The sequence below is a fragment of the Schistosoma haematobium genome, chromosome ZW (assembly GCF_000699445.3).
Source record: "Schistosoma haematobium chromosome ZW, whole genome shotgun sequence".
NCBI lineage: Eukaryota > Metazoa > Platyhelminthes > Trematoda > Strigeidida > Schistosomatidae > Schistosoma > Schistosoma haematobium.
This window is the reverse complement of record NC_067195.1, coordinates 78,826,419-78,844,117: the sequence shown is the minus strand read 5'-3', so window position 1 is coordinate 78,844,117 and position 17,699 is coordinate 78,826,419. Positions and strand designations below refer to the sequence as shown.

The following is a 17,699-nucleotide window of genomic DNA, read 5'->3' as shown; positions in this document are numbered from 1 at the left end:
ACTCGCTGTTTCACGGCCAGTTTCTTTTCGTTTCCGTTTGCCTTACAGCTCGACAATGCTCGGGGGATTCATATTAGTCGTTTGGAAACCTCCGGTGCGCGACTACCCCTAACATGTTTGGTACCTATTCAAGCGGCCGTTGAATCTGGTGTGGGGGGTTTTAGGGCCAGTGAAATGTCAGTGAGCCCTAGCCAAATCCCCCGGCAGTTGGGTTACAGAATATCGACCAGATCACGAGTGGGAATGCCGTGCTCAATTCCACCTACAAACACCAGCCAGTTTAGATCAGTCACTTCTCCATATATTGACAGCCTATCAGATATAACTTCGAACCTTTTCTCTCCTGGCTTCTGATTCCATCGGATGGGCAAGTTTCGATTATAGAAGATGTTACCAGTCAAGGTGTCGTCAAACTCCAAATACTTGTGGCGTCTTCAGGATTAAGGATGTCACTGATTCTCACTACCTGGCAACGCTGTTGTCTGTAATACCTAATAAATTGAGGACATAAAAGCCAGTCAAATCAGAGATCATGAATGAATACACTCGGAGAGATATATGGAAGGTGGATGATGCATCGAGCACTATGTGCTTCAAGACTAGTTGTTGTAAGAGCTGTTCAGCGTGACGTGATAAAACGTGATCTAGTGTGAATGATTGACCAAGTGCCTTCAGCTAAGATGCGTCCAGCAGAACCAATGAGATCAGAATCAATGTCCAAGGCTTGGAACTATTACTTTCTGGGGTTTCATTTACCGCTACTGAATTAATATGGTTCCCTTAATCCCTTTAGCATTAGGTTATTAATAATGGAGAACAAAGAATCATTGATATTAAGAATGCCCATCCTAAATATCTTCAATTATTAATCTCACTGAGTATTTCCTATGAAAGATTCTTACAGATACTCGAAAACTGTTATTCAGATCTCATAAATCGTTCGCTTATTTTGAGATTTGAATATTTTGGAGCGCGTCAGTCAACAGTTGCGTTCTGTTGCCAGCGCAAATGTTTTGTCTAGGTATTCCGTGGTTTGATATCCATACATTTGAATATCACCGGTTTTAGTATGATCCCTTCAACCTGGGATGAGCTTAGAATACAAGCTCGAGTACTGGAGAGCGAGATTGATTCAGAATTAGCTGCTTTTGGTAAAATTGGAACTCGACCAGTAGAACACAAACACATTCCTCGTTTTACCAATTCTGGAATAATCAGTAAAAGCAATGTAATCCCAGAAGTACCGTCACATGTAGATTTCGACACAAACTTCAACGTAATGTGCAATGAAATAGAAGAACAACTGCAGAGGTGAGTCAAAGTATGGACTCATCCTCAGTAATAATTATACTAAACTAACCTTTCTGATATCCACACTAGGGGATTTTTCAAAGATCCGTGCCATCCTCTGAGGGTACAGAAGTGTTCTTTGTTCTACAGCATAGAAGGTATAAGATTATCTCCAATTGTAAGGTCGTGACAATGAAAATTTGCGACTAATTAGATCCCATGTCCCAAATGTGGTCTTGTATGTCGTATACAATAAATTAATTTGGATCCAATTTTTAAACTACTTCAAAATATCCCTAAGCAATCGTCATCCTACAGTTAACTGAGGTTTTGAAGTAGTTACTTATAATGATCACTGAATCCTTATAATTGTAACATTAGGTAAATACATTTCATTTATAATCTGGTAATGTAAATCGGCACAAATACTTGGATTAAGATGGTATTATTGGAATTTACTTTAACGATTATCAGCTTATTCACTTGCATCTAATCCCATATTATCACCATTTTCATTAACTCAGTCATCCCAATCGGTATAGTGACATGAAGCAACATCCCCAGTGTGGGAATCATATCAGGTTGAGCTGGTATAGTCTACGGATGGACATCTTCAGGACTATCGAACTTGTCTGGTGCGCGATGTTGGAGTAGTGAGACAACCTTTTTACGTATACGGAATCCACCATCATTATGCCAACATTGCAAATATTGCCTTTTTTCCACTGTCACTAACGGAGAGTAGTTTACCGAAGTACCATCCTAAACAACCTTGTTAGTGTCTTTGTTTCCGATTTCTAGACCATCTTAAAGCAAAAGTGGTAAGATACCATCACATCCCTGGGTTCTTTCAGTGTGGAAATACATACTTACGGGGCTATCCTGTGTATCGTGAACTGGTTGCCTCCCAGAATAATCCAGTTTTAAGTGACAGCGCTTCTTATGCCAGTCTTGTCATACATTAACTTGATATGAATTGTCCAAAGGCAGTTAGCAACCGATGGTTAGTGACCTTGAATGACATGGCTCAAAATCGTTTGTTATGGTTCATGTACATTCACTCTTTGTGTTCTCTTAAATTCTAATCTTCTGGATTCTTCATATCCCTTTTTTCTCTTCCTACATTTATTTCACTGGATTATACTCCTTAAATAACATCTTCAAACCCTAGTGTTTATGATTACTGCTTATACTCTTACTATCTCTACTCCCGACCGTTGTTGCTACCTTGACGTGGTGGTCGGGCTTGCTTATCGTGATGAAGCAACCGAGCTATACTGGCTGGAACAACTGTTTCTCAAGGTCCTACCACGTCAGAAAGGTCGGTTGAAAAGCGGTAAGACTAAAAGCAACAAGCCCAAGGTCCGAAGGCGAAGTCGTACTGCTGATTGTACAGAAGTGTGACAGCAGTAGGGTGTTTCCTTCAGACAACCAGCATGACGGCGATGCTGCCTTCCCACAAGGAGGGGTGAGGTTAGAGAAGGTCGACATTAAAAATGCACACCTCGCCTTATCCCAAAGATATCCGTCTCCGGCGGTAAGGTCTCAACAAGTACGGAGCTAACACAAAAATTACTCAAAAAGGTCGTGTGTGACCGACCTCAAGCAGTCTTCCCTTGGGCACTGCGGTCACGCTCCCAGGTCACTAGGACCACTTCTAATCCGATTTCCTTTTCAGATACCTCCAGAAGAACCCTTCCACGGTGTTGGCAACCGGGAAGTGATAACCGCCCTCATACCTCTAACAGCACTCGAGACCACTGTATTCATAATCAACTCCCCTCTTCGATTCCTAATATTCCTCCTATATCGACTTCAAACCCTAAACTTCCTCTTTCAACCTCCCCCTCATGTGTCACCACAGCCAACGATTCTAGTGCGCAAAACACTGTCCCAGGTCTACTGAAACCTCGCTCCACACTACACATTGGAGACTTCAATGTACGCACCCTATGTCAAATCGGTCAGCAGGCTTCCTTGGCTAAAACCCTAGAATCTCGTACCATTGATATATGCTGTGTCTCCGAAACACGTATACAGGATCCCAGTGTGGTCATTCACTTGACCTCACCTCGACAAAACGGAGAGCCGACGAGGTACACCCTCCGTGTATCTGGTGACCCGATGGCCAGCTCTCGTGGACTGGCAGGAGTAGGGATAGCACTAAGCATGAGGGCGGAACAAGCACTGTTAGAGTGGATTCCCGTTAACAGTCGTCTATGTGCTGTTCGGTTAAACGGCTCCGTAAGAACTCGGAAGGATAGGGACACACGTCGTTGCCTTTTTGTCGTTTCTGCCTACGCTCCCACCGACTGCAGCTCAGATGAAGTGAACGATGAATTTTACAGAAAGCTACCTGAACTTCTTCAGAGAGCTAAACGTTCAGACATAGTACTCGTAGCAGGTGACTTTAATGCCCAGATAGGTAGTTTAAACCAAACAGAAAGGCATTTAGGTGGGTATTTTAGTATTCCGGCACAACGAACAGATAATGGTGGTCGTCTGCTGCAACTGTGCTCAAACAATCGTTTATTTTTAGCAAACACAAATTTTAAGCATAAGGAGAGACATCGTCTAACATGGCGACCCCCTACACCAAACCAACGATGGACTCAAATAGACCATATTGCCATCAGTGATCGTTGGAGAGGGTCGGTAGAAGATTGTCGCTCATTCTGGAGTACCTGCTTGGACACCGACCATGCCCTAATACGGGCACGCATCTGTTTGCGCCTCACTGGACGCAAAAAAGCCACATTAAAAAGACCCATTAGAACTGAGTTGAGTAACGAGAAAACCAAAAGTAGGTTCCAGGAACACCTGAGATCACAATTAGGAAGCCACACAGCGAACCTTTGACCTAAAGGTCTGACCCACAAGGCAGTGGAGCATCGTAAGGAGATGCAGTCCCATGGTAGCCGGTGACCAGCGTTTCGTTCATACTCCATTTGTTCCCGCAGGATACTGGAGCCCATGTGCACCATTGGTTTGGGATCCGGTTAAGGCGCCGGACATTTGCTTTTCGTCCTCTCATTTTTGTAAACAACACCCCCGCCACGAGAAGGTAGTGGGTAGGACTTCCCTGGCAGAGACTGTATACGCGTGGCCATGTGAGAGCAGTTCGAGAGGGAGGACGGACCCACCCCACTCTCGGCCATACCAGGGCCATATTGGAATTCCATCTAGGGTCTCAACATCTGAGGCGTATCATTTAGTGAAGAACTGTAATCGAAGATTTTGCCTTTAATTGGGATAATGGCTCACTTAAATTCACCTTCGAAAAGTGAGATGTTTTAGCCTGGTAATCGTTCAATCTGAAATTCTCACTGTCTCTATCAAACATAAACAACGTAAAAATATCAAACGTATTCTATTATAAGCGTTTCTGAAGCTCTTTTCATTGTGTATGGTAACAAGTGAAATATGTTTGAATTAGAAATAGAGTCTCGTGTTATTGAATTAAATTATTCGCTAGTCACTGACCTATACTGGAAAAGATTACCCGGACGGGTGCTACACAGAAGGATGATAGACTTATCAAGTACTCCTTTTCGCATAAATTTTAGTTCTGTTCATGTATAGAGGAGTATCACTAATGAGGTCGCTAGCAAACAGATGTATGCTCCTAAATATTGGTAAACCGGTCAGATTTAAAACTTTTCTAGTTTCCAGTAACTTTAACAACTAACGGTCAAAGCATTCTGCGATCGCCCATTAAGTGAATTAAAACTAAGGTAAGATTTATTATTGTACAACTTAAGTTTTACTGGATTTCCCTTTTTTGATACCAATCACACAGCAATCGTAATTAATACAAGTGATTTTCTAAATATCTTTAAGTTTATAAATACAAAGAAATTCCAGTTAGTAGGTTTATCCATAATTCAGTAATTTTTATTACTGATCAACTTCAGAGGGACTACTGATACTTGGAAAACAGTTTGTGTCAAGTATTTTTTTAGTTTAAGACTCATCCTCAGTAAATAGAACCCGATTACCGTTTTTTCATTCATATTTCGTCTAAATTTATTTAAACGCTCTCACTAGGGATATCATTTTCACAGACACACATTATCTAACATACCTTGTAATTTTTACCTCGTTAATCTACAGACTTACCCAAATCAATGAACGGATGGCAACTTTTGTCCCTGAAACAGAAACTACACCTACCTCTTTTGATAGTACTGCACGAAACCCACTCAATTCTACTAATATGGCAGCTGGAAGACTTAGTCAACTGCATACAGCTAAACGACATCGTGAAATTCTTCGTGATTATGCTCAGGAGTTTCGTCAAACTAAAGCCAAACTCATTTCTGCCCGTGAACGTGAAAACCTTCTAGGATCTGTAAGTAATCTTTTTTATTTTGAGGGTTTTTCTTGAATATATGTATGGGAAATTACAAGTCATCCATTTATTACTGAGGTCCTTTGAACTTGAGACATACTCTTAAAGGGACCTGGTGATACACCTCAAAATCACTTGTATTGAAACGTGTTCACTGTTTGTGCTTACTTAAATATTTGACATCTGACTACTCGACCAGCTTCCGTATGTTATCGTTAAGTGTAGCAGTTTAATTTGATAAACGTATCGGACGAAGCTGTACGTTGCTCGTCTGTCGAATGTAAATTCTTATGAAATCATCTTGCGTTGCTTAACTAATGTCATATATTATTCGCTGACTATCCACTAGCAACTTAAATACAAGAATCTGATTTTCTTTACTGTATTTCACCAACTAATTTAAAGTTATGCAGAGCTACTGATCTTGATGAATCAGCTTCGAATCCTTTTAAGATTATGAATCGCTTGTATCAAACAGTATCTATCATGGCTTTTCATTTTCTTTCCCTGAAACGACACGTTTTTGTCTCTTCTTAGTGACTAAACAGTCTCACAGCTCACACGCAATAATGATCTCCAATCAACAAAACGGAGATTATAATTTATGGATATTTCGCTTAAAAATAGTCTGTTGTCTGTCCGCTTTCATTGATTTCCAACACACAGCTGTGTTTGGTAGAGTTATTAGCAAAATTCAACATCTGTACTCTTTGAGTGACATTGCAAGAATGTTTGGGTAAGGTCTCAACACCAGTATTAAATATTAAATCCAACTCAGTACTGGTTTGCGTACTTGTCTTCAAGCCATAACATCCGAGAAGGGCTAGTGATACGAAACAGTCTTCCAAATCAATGTAGGTAAAGTGGATTCTGGACTGATACTCAGTAGTTGAATGCTGAACATTCTAACTACTGTGCATAAGATTCTGGTCTCAATATGTGTGTCTTCCACTTTAGCTTCTGTAATACACACTGTCGCTGTTATAAGAGTAGTAGGCACAATTAAGGCTATGTATTGTAGGTTAGTCAATCCGTGAGTCCTGAGATGCGGAGCAGACAATGTAGTAATCTAAAAACAACCTTGAATATAAACTGAAGTCTTCACTTGGTGTTTAAAACGACATCACATCTTTTGATGTGATATTTATTCTTTATATTCCCTAGTATTTCCTCTTTCTATGTGTTTCACGTTATTTTGTTCTTTAAAAATATAGGTTTATCGAGACACAAACTCCACAACTGTAAATCTAAGCGGTGATTTTACTTCAAAACCTCAATCTGATGTAGATTCTTCCGGTGGTAATCAACGTTCCGGTTTACAGTCAAATATATCTAGTTCAACTCGTTTACTTCTAGATGAACAAGAAAAATACCATCGCTCTAATCGTCTGTTGGATGAACATTTAGCTGCAGCATCAACAATACGAGCCGCATTACGTGCCCAACGCTTCGCACTACGCACTGCCTCAACAGGTCTATCGAATTTAAGTTCCCGTTTTCCACAGGTAAAGAAACTGATCAATAAAATTGACTGGAGACACAAGCAAGACTCAATTGTTTTGGGGCTAGTCATTGGTTGTTGTGTTGTGTTTCTGCTAATTTACCGCTTCTTTTGAGTTATATGCATATATATTACTTATTTTTTTAGAAGGTAGTACTGTGATGTTTTCACTAATATCTTGTAATTTCAAAGTACGAATGAGGTGCGTTTGAGTATGTACATGTATTTCTGCTATTGTTGATATTATTATTACTAATCCCTTACTTTTCATGTTGCCAATATCTTCTCACTAATAGTATCTGAAGTTTGGTTTTTCAAGTTGATGCACAATGGTTAGCTTTCACAAATAGAGGGGTCTTACTTAAAAAATGGAATAAACAAGCTATATCGCAAGTCTATTGATAAAAACCTAACCACACATGTTTAGAAATGTTCTAAAATAGTTCCTGTAAATTGGCATGGAGCAAACCCAGGATATCTTAAGGAGAAATTCTCCATAAACATATTGAATTAACATAATAAAAATCTTATGGGAATTGTTATAAATAGGGGGAATGTTTTATGCACACCTCAATTTTAGTCAGCGTTATTAATAAAAAAATACATACACATTCGAGAATTTCTTACTAAGCAACGTATTCTTTTCTTACAGAGCCAATTAGATCCAGTATTTTTTTAAAGAAATAGGGTATTCCCATAAATAATAAAATCGCTTTGTATTTCCAGTGCATAAGTTCTTTCCGTAAATACTAAGAAGAAACATAGAAACATCTCATTTCTGTTTAATACTCTAACCTTCGAAATATATACGAAGTTGAACTATTTACCATCTTAACCACACATTTTCACGGTCACACTTTAAGATATTCATATGCTTCGACCAGTGTAACTCGCTTCATATGGGAATTTGGACTTATCAGTGATAAAAATATGATGAAAAATTTTAAAGATTACATTTTATGATCATTAATCTGTGAAAGATAGTAATTATCTAATAACTATATTAACAAATGAAGACTTTATTTGGTTAAAGTTTTCTCAACAAACCGAAACTATTAAAAAGAAGGTAGTTCTCGTCATTCACTAACACCATCTGAAAGGCAGTGAAAACTGGGCAGCTATATAGTCCTAATTTGATCATTCTCAGCCATGTGCACATCATATCCCCGAAGCTTCAAACGGGGTCAAAACCTAACACTTTATAACCTTATAGTAAGCTTGATACCCCCAAATGCTCTGGTACGGCCGAGGGTGGGGAAGTCCGCTCCCTCTCTAAATGCTCTCATATGGCCACGCGTATACAGCCATTTCCAGGGAAGTCCTACTCACTGCCTTCTCGCGGCGGTAACTACATACAATATATTTATCATTTTTTACAAACACCACAACAGTTTTGATGGAATTCCAATCACAAAAGTATATTAAACAATTGGGTAAGATCTTTTTCGAAAGAAAGAAATTTTCAATAAGTTCGCTTAAATACGCGAATAAACTATTAAATACTAATTTCAATAGTTGAGATCATGAGTCATTTGAAGCTAGACCATCATGGAGAACCTGGAAGCACTGGACGACAATTTCGTCCTAGTGCGGGACTCCAACAATCCGCATCCACGGTCCCGTCCCACGGAATTCGAACCCAAGACCTAACAGTCCCTCGAGTGAGCATTTAACCACTAGACCATTGAGCCGGCATCCAACGGTGTTAATGTCTAACTTCAACCAATTCACGAAATTGAGCGATGCATCCACCATTATCAGTGAGTTACTATTGTAGGATTTAATTTGTCCTACAGATGTACTACTAGAACCGTAAACGCGATACTAGCGATCACAGAGTCTATGTGAAAGCTATAGTCAGAACAAGGACAATTCGGCTTTAGGCTTTATCTGTTTCGACCAGTATTGGGTGTCTTATCGAAATGAATAAAACTATGAGTCACACTAATATAATAGGAACATAATGTCTTTCAATTGGTATGTCACATGCACCAGGGATAGTTTACAAACACATCAGACCAGATCAACGTGGTGGGCGCTTAAACAACGATTTGATTGGTTAGCCATGGACATAACTAACAACTATCTCACAACAGATATCCCCCTTCTGATATTAATCTACATATGCTCACTAGTGACTGGCTTCAACAGGTATATCCTGGAGTTCTAGTGTAAAGCAGTGACCAGTAGAGTTCAACCGGGTCTGGTGTGAGATAGTAACTCACTTATGATAATGGTGGATGTGTCTCTCAATTTCGTGGATTAGTTGAATTTAGGCATTAACACCGTTGGATGCCGGCCGGCTCAGTGATGTAGGTGTTAAGCGTTCGCGCACGAGACTGATAGGTCCGGGGTCCCAATTCCGTGGGACCGGATCGTGGATGCGCGTTGTTGAGGAGTCCCACACTAGAACAAACTTGTCGTCCAATGCTTCCAAGTTTTCCATGGTGGTCTAGCTTCAATTGACTTATGACCTCAACTATTGAAATTAATATAATATGCATAAAAACCTCTTCTGATATTAAATATTAGTCTTGTTTCTATTATTTGAATCATAAAGTATCTGATATTCACATAGAAGATCAATAAAGAAAAAGAGTTAAGGCAACAATGGATCGATTCATCTAGTTATTTCATATCATGAATTTGGCACTGGATAATATTTTACGAAGGTTATTCGTAACTTATTTAGGTATAATTTCATATAATTCTTTGTGATTTTCGTGTCTATAATTTCGAACACACTACCAGTACTTTGTTGTATTTTCTTTGTCTAATCAAGTGCTAACTCCTAAAATACATTTTTATTACGATTAGTAAAGACGTTATTGTGCGTACAACTACTTTCAAGTAAGCGTTCTATTTTGAATTCAAAGTTATCTTCTACTACTTAAGCATTATCAATATATATACAATTATGCTAATCTGGTCAATATACTAGGCGATGTTTCAGTATAATAAGATTTTAGTCCTCAATAATCTGAATAATTAGCAACACATATCTTGTAAGTAATGGAGTCTGCACTTTTATAAGTCAAAATCAGTATTCTAACGATGGTAAAATTCAATGTCTTGTTGAATCTCAGCTGCTTATTGAGTTAACAGTTATTTCTATAAGTTTAAATATCGTTTAACTGAGGTTCTCGTAATCAGACCGATCGGATTTGTGTAAACACACATTCAAAACAATTTTGTTCATCTTGCGAATGAAAAGTTTAGGTATAAATGACCGACTGTCGATTAAAATCACATATTTTTCAGCAACCAATAAGATTATACAAACTTAGAGGAAGTTATACATAGTTAAGATCAATAAACCTCAGTTGAATTTTTCCCAGATTCTCCATTGAACTGATAGTTTATCTCCTATCTCCAAATTAAAACACATGAAATGTCTAATAGCATAACCCCTGTTCCTTTAGCCAGGTGATCAACAGCACTACCCAAATGAAATGAAGAATATATTACCTGGTACAATACCAAGTTTTCAAAGCTTGAGGGAAAAAATAAGATCAAATTATTCTAAAGACAACTTACAGACATCCTAGAAGATTACGAAATAATTCTGTAATCACATCAAAACAGTTTGATAGACTAAAATCGTCAGACTCTCTAGCATTACGACTCTATGACCTACTGATTCAGAAAGCTGCAATATCCATCCATCACCGTACCACTAAATTGCACAATGAATAATACAGGTCCTTGAACAAATAACGAGATAAATCTACCTATATATTCTATGACATAATGGAGTTCATTGATTCAAGACGTAAAGTAAATATTGCGAGTACGCGAAATAATAAAGTCAAAAATGCTTAATTATAAATACTATTAAGACTGGGAACAAACTGAAGACTATCTAGTCTATTGTCGTATAACTTGAGGTCATCAGAGATCTCTGACTGTTTATATGAACAAGAATTATTTGACCAAAAATATTTGCAATCTTAACTAGACTCTGTTCACCTGTCTGTAGTGTATTATGACTTAAGTCTGATAATTTTTTATAGCTCTATGGAATTATTATGAAGTGTATATGACAGATTGGAAATAATTGTTCTATCCTAGGACCTGTATGTCCTAAATTGAAATAACCACAAAACACAGACAAGAAATCATTGTATGCTGAATAGTAGTCTAAGGGTGTCATACTCACCACAACATCTGATTTTCCTTGTTTTCACTTCAAATGGAATCAATAACGTACATTGCTGAATAGTCTTTCAATAAAAATATAGAGCTGAGCGATACTTCTGATAAGTCTTGCTAATTTGAACGCTTTATTCAGTTCGTAAGCTATTCTGGTAACCCGCAAGCTAAAACTACGCAGCGACCTGAACACGCGAGAAAAGGCGCAAATTAAGCGAAAAGCACTTTACTTCGAAGGTTCATTTTTGCACAGAAAAACATGGGTATTTATAGATTATTAGCATTTATCAAATCAACACTATATTTTGGCCAATTCGCTAAAAGGCATATTGTGCTACTGACCAATAATAGCATACCACGTTAATATTCTAGAAAGCTCCCTCATACTCTAGTTGGCTGAAACTCTTCGGCTCCTTTAGGGCCTCTGGAGGCTCCGTTGTAGTTCTCAGAAGCCGACTCAACAACTCAGTTCTGAACAGTTCCAACACTAACCTTGGTATCAGTTCGTGGGGAAAATCTGTTCTATACGCTTATTTCTTTAAGAATGTAATATCTAACACTTCAGTTATTTGTATTAATACATAGAATCGAGAAATAAAGTCATTAAACTACAATGTTCACACAGTCATTTGATGATAGACCGTAAAATGATGAATATTTGAGCCTCGAGTGGGTGTTTTTGGTAGATTATTATTCCCTGGGTTGGATGATTTAGTTGCAAAACCATAGTCGTACAGGACAACATCAACAATGCCTTCCCAATATAGACAACATATCTATATAGATTCAGTTTATTAATCAACAAAGAAAAAGTCAAGTATTATGGCTTAGAATGCCAACCGATATCACGTGCTATATTGCCCAATTGTAATTTCGATTAGATCACCAAATCTCTAATAGGACTGGTGACTTTCTATTTACCGAACAACACAGCGACCGGTGAACAAGAACCCAACTCTTGTTAATTCTCGAGCTGCTTGTAACCTAGTAGTCAGTCAGAAGACCCAAATGGGAAGCAAACTACTTTGCTACTGTAATCAGTCCAGTCGTTATTCAATATAATATAATATATATACTGACAACACAGCACACCAAATGGTGAACAGTCATACCATAGGTGGTAGAGTATGAACAAACGGTACATTTTATTAATTAACAACAACGAAGAAATAGTAAAACATATAACAATGGTAAATAGGTCCACCGAAAGATTATGATATGGGGAATATAGTTACCTGTTAATTATAAAATAAAAATACAGAGAACAATAATCCGAGAAGTAGTTCTAAAATTCAAAACTTTTTTATATTTGTCCCGTTATAACAGCCAATCACATAGTTAAAGCTTAATTGCATAAAACGGATTATGAAAACGAAGTAAGTAAGCTCACTTCTACATGAATTATGCATAAACGATTTAGTTTAGCACTGTAACGAAAGATTAACAGTTAAACTATTCATCTGAGAGAATAAAACACTACCATGCGATAGACTAGTATTGAATAAAATAAATTATTCATTTTAGTAATTCAAGAAAAGACGTTGAAAGTGGATAGGGCTATACATTACAGAAAACATCAAACTGCATCACAAGGAAAGCACTAACTTGGAATCCTGAAAAAAAGAAACAGAAAAGAGGAAGGTCAAAGAACACATTGCTTTGAGAATTGGAAACAGATATGAATAGGAACTGGAAAGGATTGCATAGGATAGAGTTAGATGGAGAGTGCCGATGGGCGGCCTATGCTCCTCGACGAGGGGTAACATGCATAAGTAAGTAATTCACAAATTAAATGGCCAAAATTAATTCATTCTCATTGGATTCAAAAATCATGAATGAATATAAGCTATATATGTATATATAGTAGTTTGTTAGATAATTTGACCAACTTGTTTAAAAACATGTATACTTTGTATTCTATCTTTTTATTGAATGATTATTTAGATCAAAGTCGATGAATATAACAATCAATGTACAAAGTTACAATTAATTCATTTTATTATTATTTGTTTTTTGTAATATCTACATTCGAACTTTATATGAGCTAATCGTACGATGAAACATTATGCTTATTATTATTATTATCATTATTATTATTATTATTATTATTATTAGTAGTAGTAGTAGTAGTAGTAGTAGTAGTAGTATCCAGTGAGTATAAAAGTACAAAATCTATTTTATATCTTCATTGTATTTCATGCCATCAAAAATGGTAATGTATTTTTTATAACAAATAAATGACAATACAATATTTATTTGTTGTAATTAATTAGTGATTGAATAACGCTATGAAATCATTTAATTCCATAGATTTTTAATATTTTCAAATAATAACTAAAAAATTTTCAGTTTCGGTGTACAATCCATAGGTTAAGCATTCGTGCTCGAAACCGATAGGTCCTCGGTTCGAATCTTGCGATGCGGGAACGTGGATACGCACTGCTAAGGAATCCCAAACTAGAACGAAATGGTCGTCCAGTGTTTCCAGGTTTTCCATGGTGGTCTAGCTTCAACTGACTCATGAATTCAACTATTAAATTACTATAATATACACAAAAACCCTTTTCCGAGATTTTGATATTATCGCGTTCTCTGAAAAATGTAACAGTATCTATAAAATAAAATGTATTAACTGTAAGAAAAATTACCATATTGAATGGATGGAATGATTCCGTAATATATATATATATATATATATATATATAGGGGTAAAGTGAAATGGTATGCTAACTATCACTTCTGAACAATAAGTCCAAACAGCTACTGGAATTTAATTTCATGGGGAGCGGGTGAAATATTAGAAAATCTACCCGAAGTAAATTTCAATAATCTTAAACGATCGTTTTTAAGGGGTAACATTTAGATCAGTCTACAGTCAACAGATATTTCGAAAGTGAAGAATATTTCAGCGAGCAATTGTTTTTGCAATAACTTCGTAGGTTCATAATTATTTTACAAAGGCCGAAATAAGGCATATATTCATCAATTTGACAATGTTATATGTTAAAAATTGTGAATGTTTGCGTTTGGTGATATAACTATTTCAAAATTGTGTTATTTGTAAATTAGAAAGGTCATTAAATAAAGGTCAGAATGATTCGGAGTAAAGTGTCCAGTCACAAACAGTATAATAGTAATATAACAAAATGGAAATGAAAAAAAATAGTGTGAATGCTAATTGAGGTAACAATGATAATAGTAACAGTAGTAATAATATCGTTGTGTGAACATAATATGTAATTGGAGGGGTTGATTACGATAAAAAGAAGTCATGTGAATTTGGAAAGATGAATGTAAAGATCAAGAAAGATGTAACCAACAAATGGGGAGAGGAGTAAGAGGTTTATAATATCCGGTTTAGGTATCCGGTGCTTCAATCGTAGGCCAAGGTAAACGTAGAGGCTGGATATATTTTTTCTGAATACATAAGTTCAGTTTTTTTGTAATTGATCCAGATGACTTCGGCTATGTAGAGTAGCCGTAATCTAACTCATTGAGGTAGATTTTTTGGAACTTGATATAAAACAGAGAAGGCTTCATTTATTTGCATATAATCTTCAGTATATATCAAGTGAGAAAGAATAGTGCTGTTAATCGATTTAGTAACTCCTTTTCCCAGCTATGATGGCACATGTTCAGGAACGCGCAACGACAAAGCTCTCTGAGTACGGCCTATGTAACTAGCTCCACAGGAATAGTTGAATCGGTATACACACATGGAGGAGCCCATTACCGGTAACTTATCCTTGATTTGTTGTTCAAGTACTGGTTTGGTTGATAAAATTATGTGTAACTTGACGGCGTGAAAAGTCCTTTCGACAGATCTTTTGAGTCGACGTGTTAAAATGTCTCTTCTTTGTCCAGTTTCAGATACAGGTCTTTTTACTGACCGAGTCACAGTTTCTTCTTTTTTTAATACCTTCTAATAGAAATTTCTGACAAAATTATCTGGATGACCGTTATTTCGTAATGTGTTCTTTGGTGTATCTATTTCACTATCTACACTATCTTCAAAACACAATAGTTTGATTCTGTGGCTGAGACATTTAACCAAATTTATTTTATATTGAAGAGCTGTAAAGCTATGGAAATAGGCATACTGACCCGTCCATGTACTCTTTCAAAACATATTTCTTTTTACGAAACCGTCTATCCTTCTAAAAAGTAGGACATCAAGAAAAGCTATACCATTGTTCTTTTCCTCTCCGCTGGTGAATTTGTTGGCTGGGTAGACGTAATTAAAACACTTCAACAGAGCTTGTTTGTCGATACTTTCATCACACACGATTAGTCTGTCATCTGTGTATCCACAGTAACAATTTAGCTTATTTAGGACGTCTTTCAACGGTCCATTTTCTAGTTTGTCCAGAAAAATATTAGCAAGGATCGGGCCTAGTGGTGATACCATTGCTACTCCATCTATTTGTTTGTAAAATTCATTGTTAAACATAACCTAGATATTTATAATACATTTCAACAGAAGCTCCCTTATTTTATTTATTGGGACATGTATCTCACTTTTCTTTCCTAGCAATTGTTCACATAAGTAATCTATATTTTCAGTCAATGGGATGTTAGTGAACAAATATGCTATGTCTAGTGATGACATGATTTTGCCATTTGTAATCATATTTTAAATTGTACCCACAAATTTAAATACGTCTTTGACGCTGTGCCCAACCAATTCTTGATGTAATGTTTATAATAATTTCACCAACCATTTTACTGTTGAATGATAAGATGAGTTTGACATATCCAGAATTAGGAGTAAAGAAACCTCAGGTTTATGAATAATAAGTTGTCTATAGAATCAAGGGGTATGTGTTCCAGGACGCTTGGGCCAATTTTACGTATACTCAGAGATGTATTGGTGTTGTTTTAAAAATTTTAATGTTGTAACCAATTGATGTTCTGTCTTTTCATTGAGGTCTTTACGTGAACCAAGCTTTAGGAATTTAGTTTGATCCCCCAGAAAGGTATTCATCTTGTCTGTGTAACCTGTCTTGTTTAGAATTACAGTGCGCGATCCTCTATCAGGTTAATTGATAAGAATGTGGTCACTCGATTTTAGTTTCCGGATAGCCTTTAGATGTTAATCACTTGATGTACTACTTGTGTGATGCTTGTTGCTTTTAAATTGGTTACAGCAATCAACCAGTATGGTCTTGGATCTTTCATGTTCGACCTTTGTCGTGAGTTTTAAGTCTTGTATCTGGGTAAATAGATTCTCCAACTGAACTAGAGTAGATTTAATTTATTAACCAGAATGAAAAAGGTCAGTATGCCACATAGTTAGTGGTCAACTGATCAAAAATTAACAGGAATACCAGTCACCAGAATGGAATGATTTAATTCTTATAAAACGATTAAAATCCCTACTTGTTCTTGAAGTGCTCAAAATGGTGTTAAGAACAGCATTAATGGTCTTACAATTAAATGTACAACTCATTGGGTGCATTATTAACAGAAATTTTCTCAGAAATCTTAAGTTACATTATTGTATGTTCTTGTATTTCATGAATCAGCACAGCAAATCTATGGAAAGTGTTCTTTGTTCGTTTGTTTCTAATACTTTACAATAAATTCTCGAACAAACATTTTTTTCAAGTGTTGTGCTTATTGTCGTTGTCGATTGGGTTTCTCGTGTTATTGTCGTGCCTAGTAACAGCGTCAATTCGTTCATAGTGGCTAAACTGATAGCTGATAGTTTTTCATTAGCAACACTCATAATCGTTTCTAAGTTAATTAAAAGCCTAAAATATGTGTTTCATAGTAAATGTATTTCACTGCGCTTATATTAAGACTATAATTTATGGATGACCTTATATGAAAACTGAACAGATTCAGAGGCAGGCTTATGAGACTATATCTTTGAAACGATGAAACCAGGAATCGAACATGGTACAAGATTCAGGATCATAGTTGGATTCATAAATGGAATTACCTATGCTTTCATATTTATCTGTCTGGAAGGTTGAATTCGAATCAGATGAGAGCTTCTGCGTTAGTGCATCCAAAACTTCACTTGATTTGCATCACTCTGCTCCTGTTGAATTGGTAGAGTAGTCTCAAGGTCGCCCAAAGATACAAACATTTCCTTTTCTTGGGCAGTCAAAGTAATAAAAAATCTCCGTCTCCACTTTTGTTGCGTCCTTGATCTTTCTACCCAATAATATACAGGAGAGAACTTGTTTCGATCTAGGTTATGGCCCTGACACAATAGGTCAAATGGCCTAATCTTGTGGCTAGGAATGTGTGGTTCCGAATTGAGATTAACGATCTTGGGCAGAGAGACGAAAACTATCCGATCACCTAGTTGGTTGACAAGCGAGAGAAAGAGAAGACGAGTCAACTGGAATGCTACTCGATTTAATCCTGATTACCAGTTCCCAGTTTCCAATTCAG

At 36.8% G+C, this 17,699-nt stretch overlaps 1 protein-coding gene across 1 annotated transcript; it reads left to right on the top strand.

The window, feature by feature from the left end:
• Nucleotides 1-930: 930 nt before the first annotated feature.
• Nucleotides 931-10,164, top strand: GOSR1 (Golgi SNAP receptor complex member 1). The gene is made up of 4 exons (XM_012942341.3): nt 931-1,311; nt 5,404-5,641; nt 6,856-7,531; nt 7,570-10,164. The coding sequence occupies exons 1-3, from the start codon at nt 1,070-1,072 to the stop codon at nt 7,255-7,257; spliced, it is 882 nt and encodes a 293-aa protein (XP_012797795.1). The 5' UTR covers nt 931-1,069; the 3' UTR covers nt 7,258-7,531; nt 7,570-10,164.
• The last annotated feature ends 7,535 nt before the right edge of the window (nt 10,165-17,699 follow it).

Coding starts and splice junctions, on each gene's coding strand:
- GOSR1 (XM_012942341.3), top strand. CDS start 1,070: ATGATCCCTTCAACCTGGGATGAGCTTAGAATACAAGCTCGAGTACTG. Junction 1,312..5,403: donor ATAGAAGAACAACTGCAGAG/GTGAGTCAAAGT, acceptor GTTAATCTACAG/ACTTACCCAAATCAATGAAC. Junction 5,642..6,855: donor GTGAAAACCTTCTAGGATCT/GTAAGTAATCTT, acceptor TTAAAAATATAG/GTTTATCGAGACACAAACTC.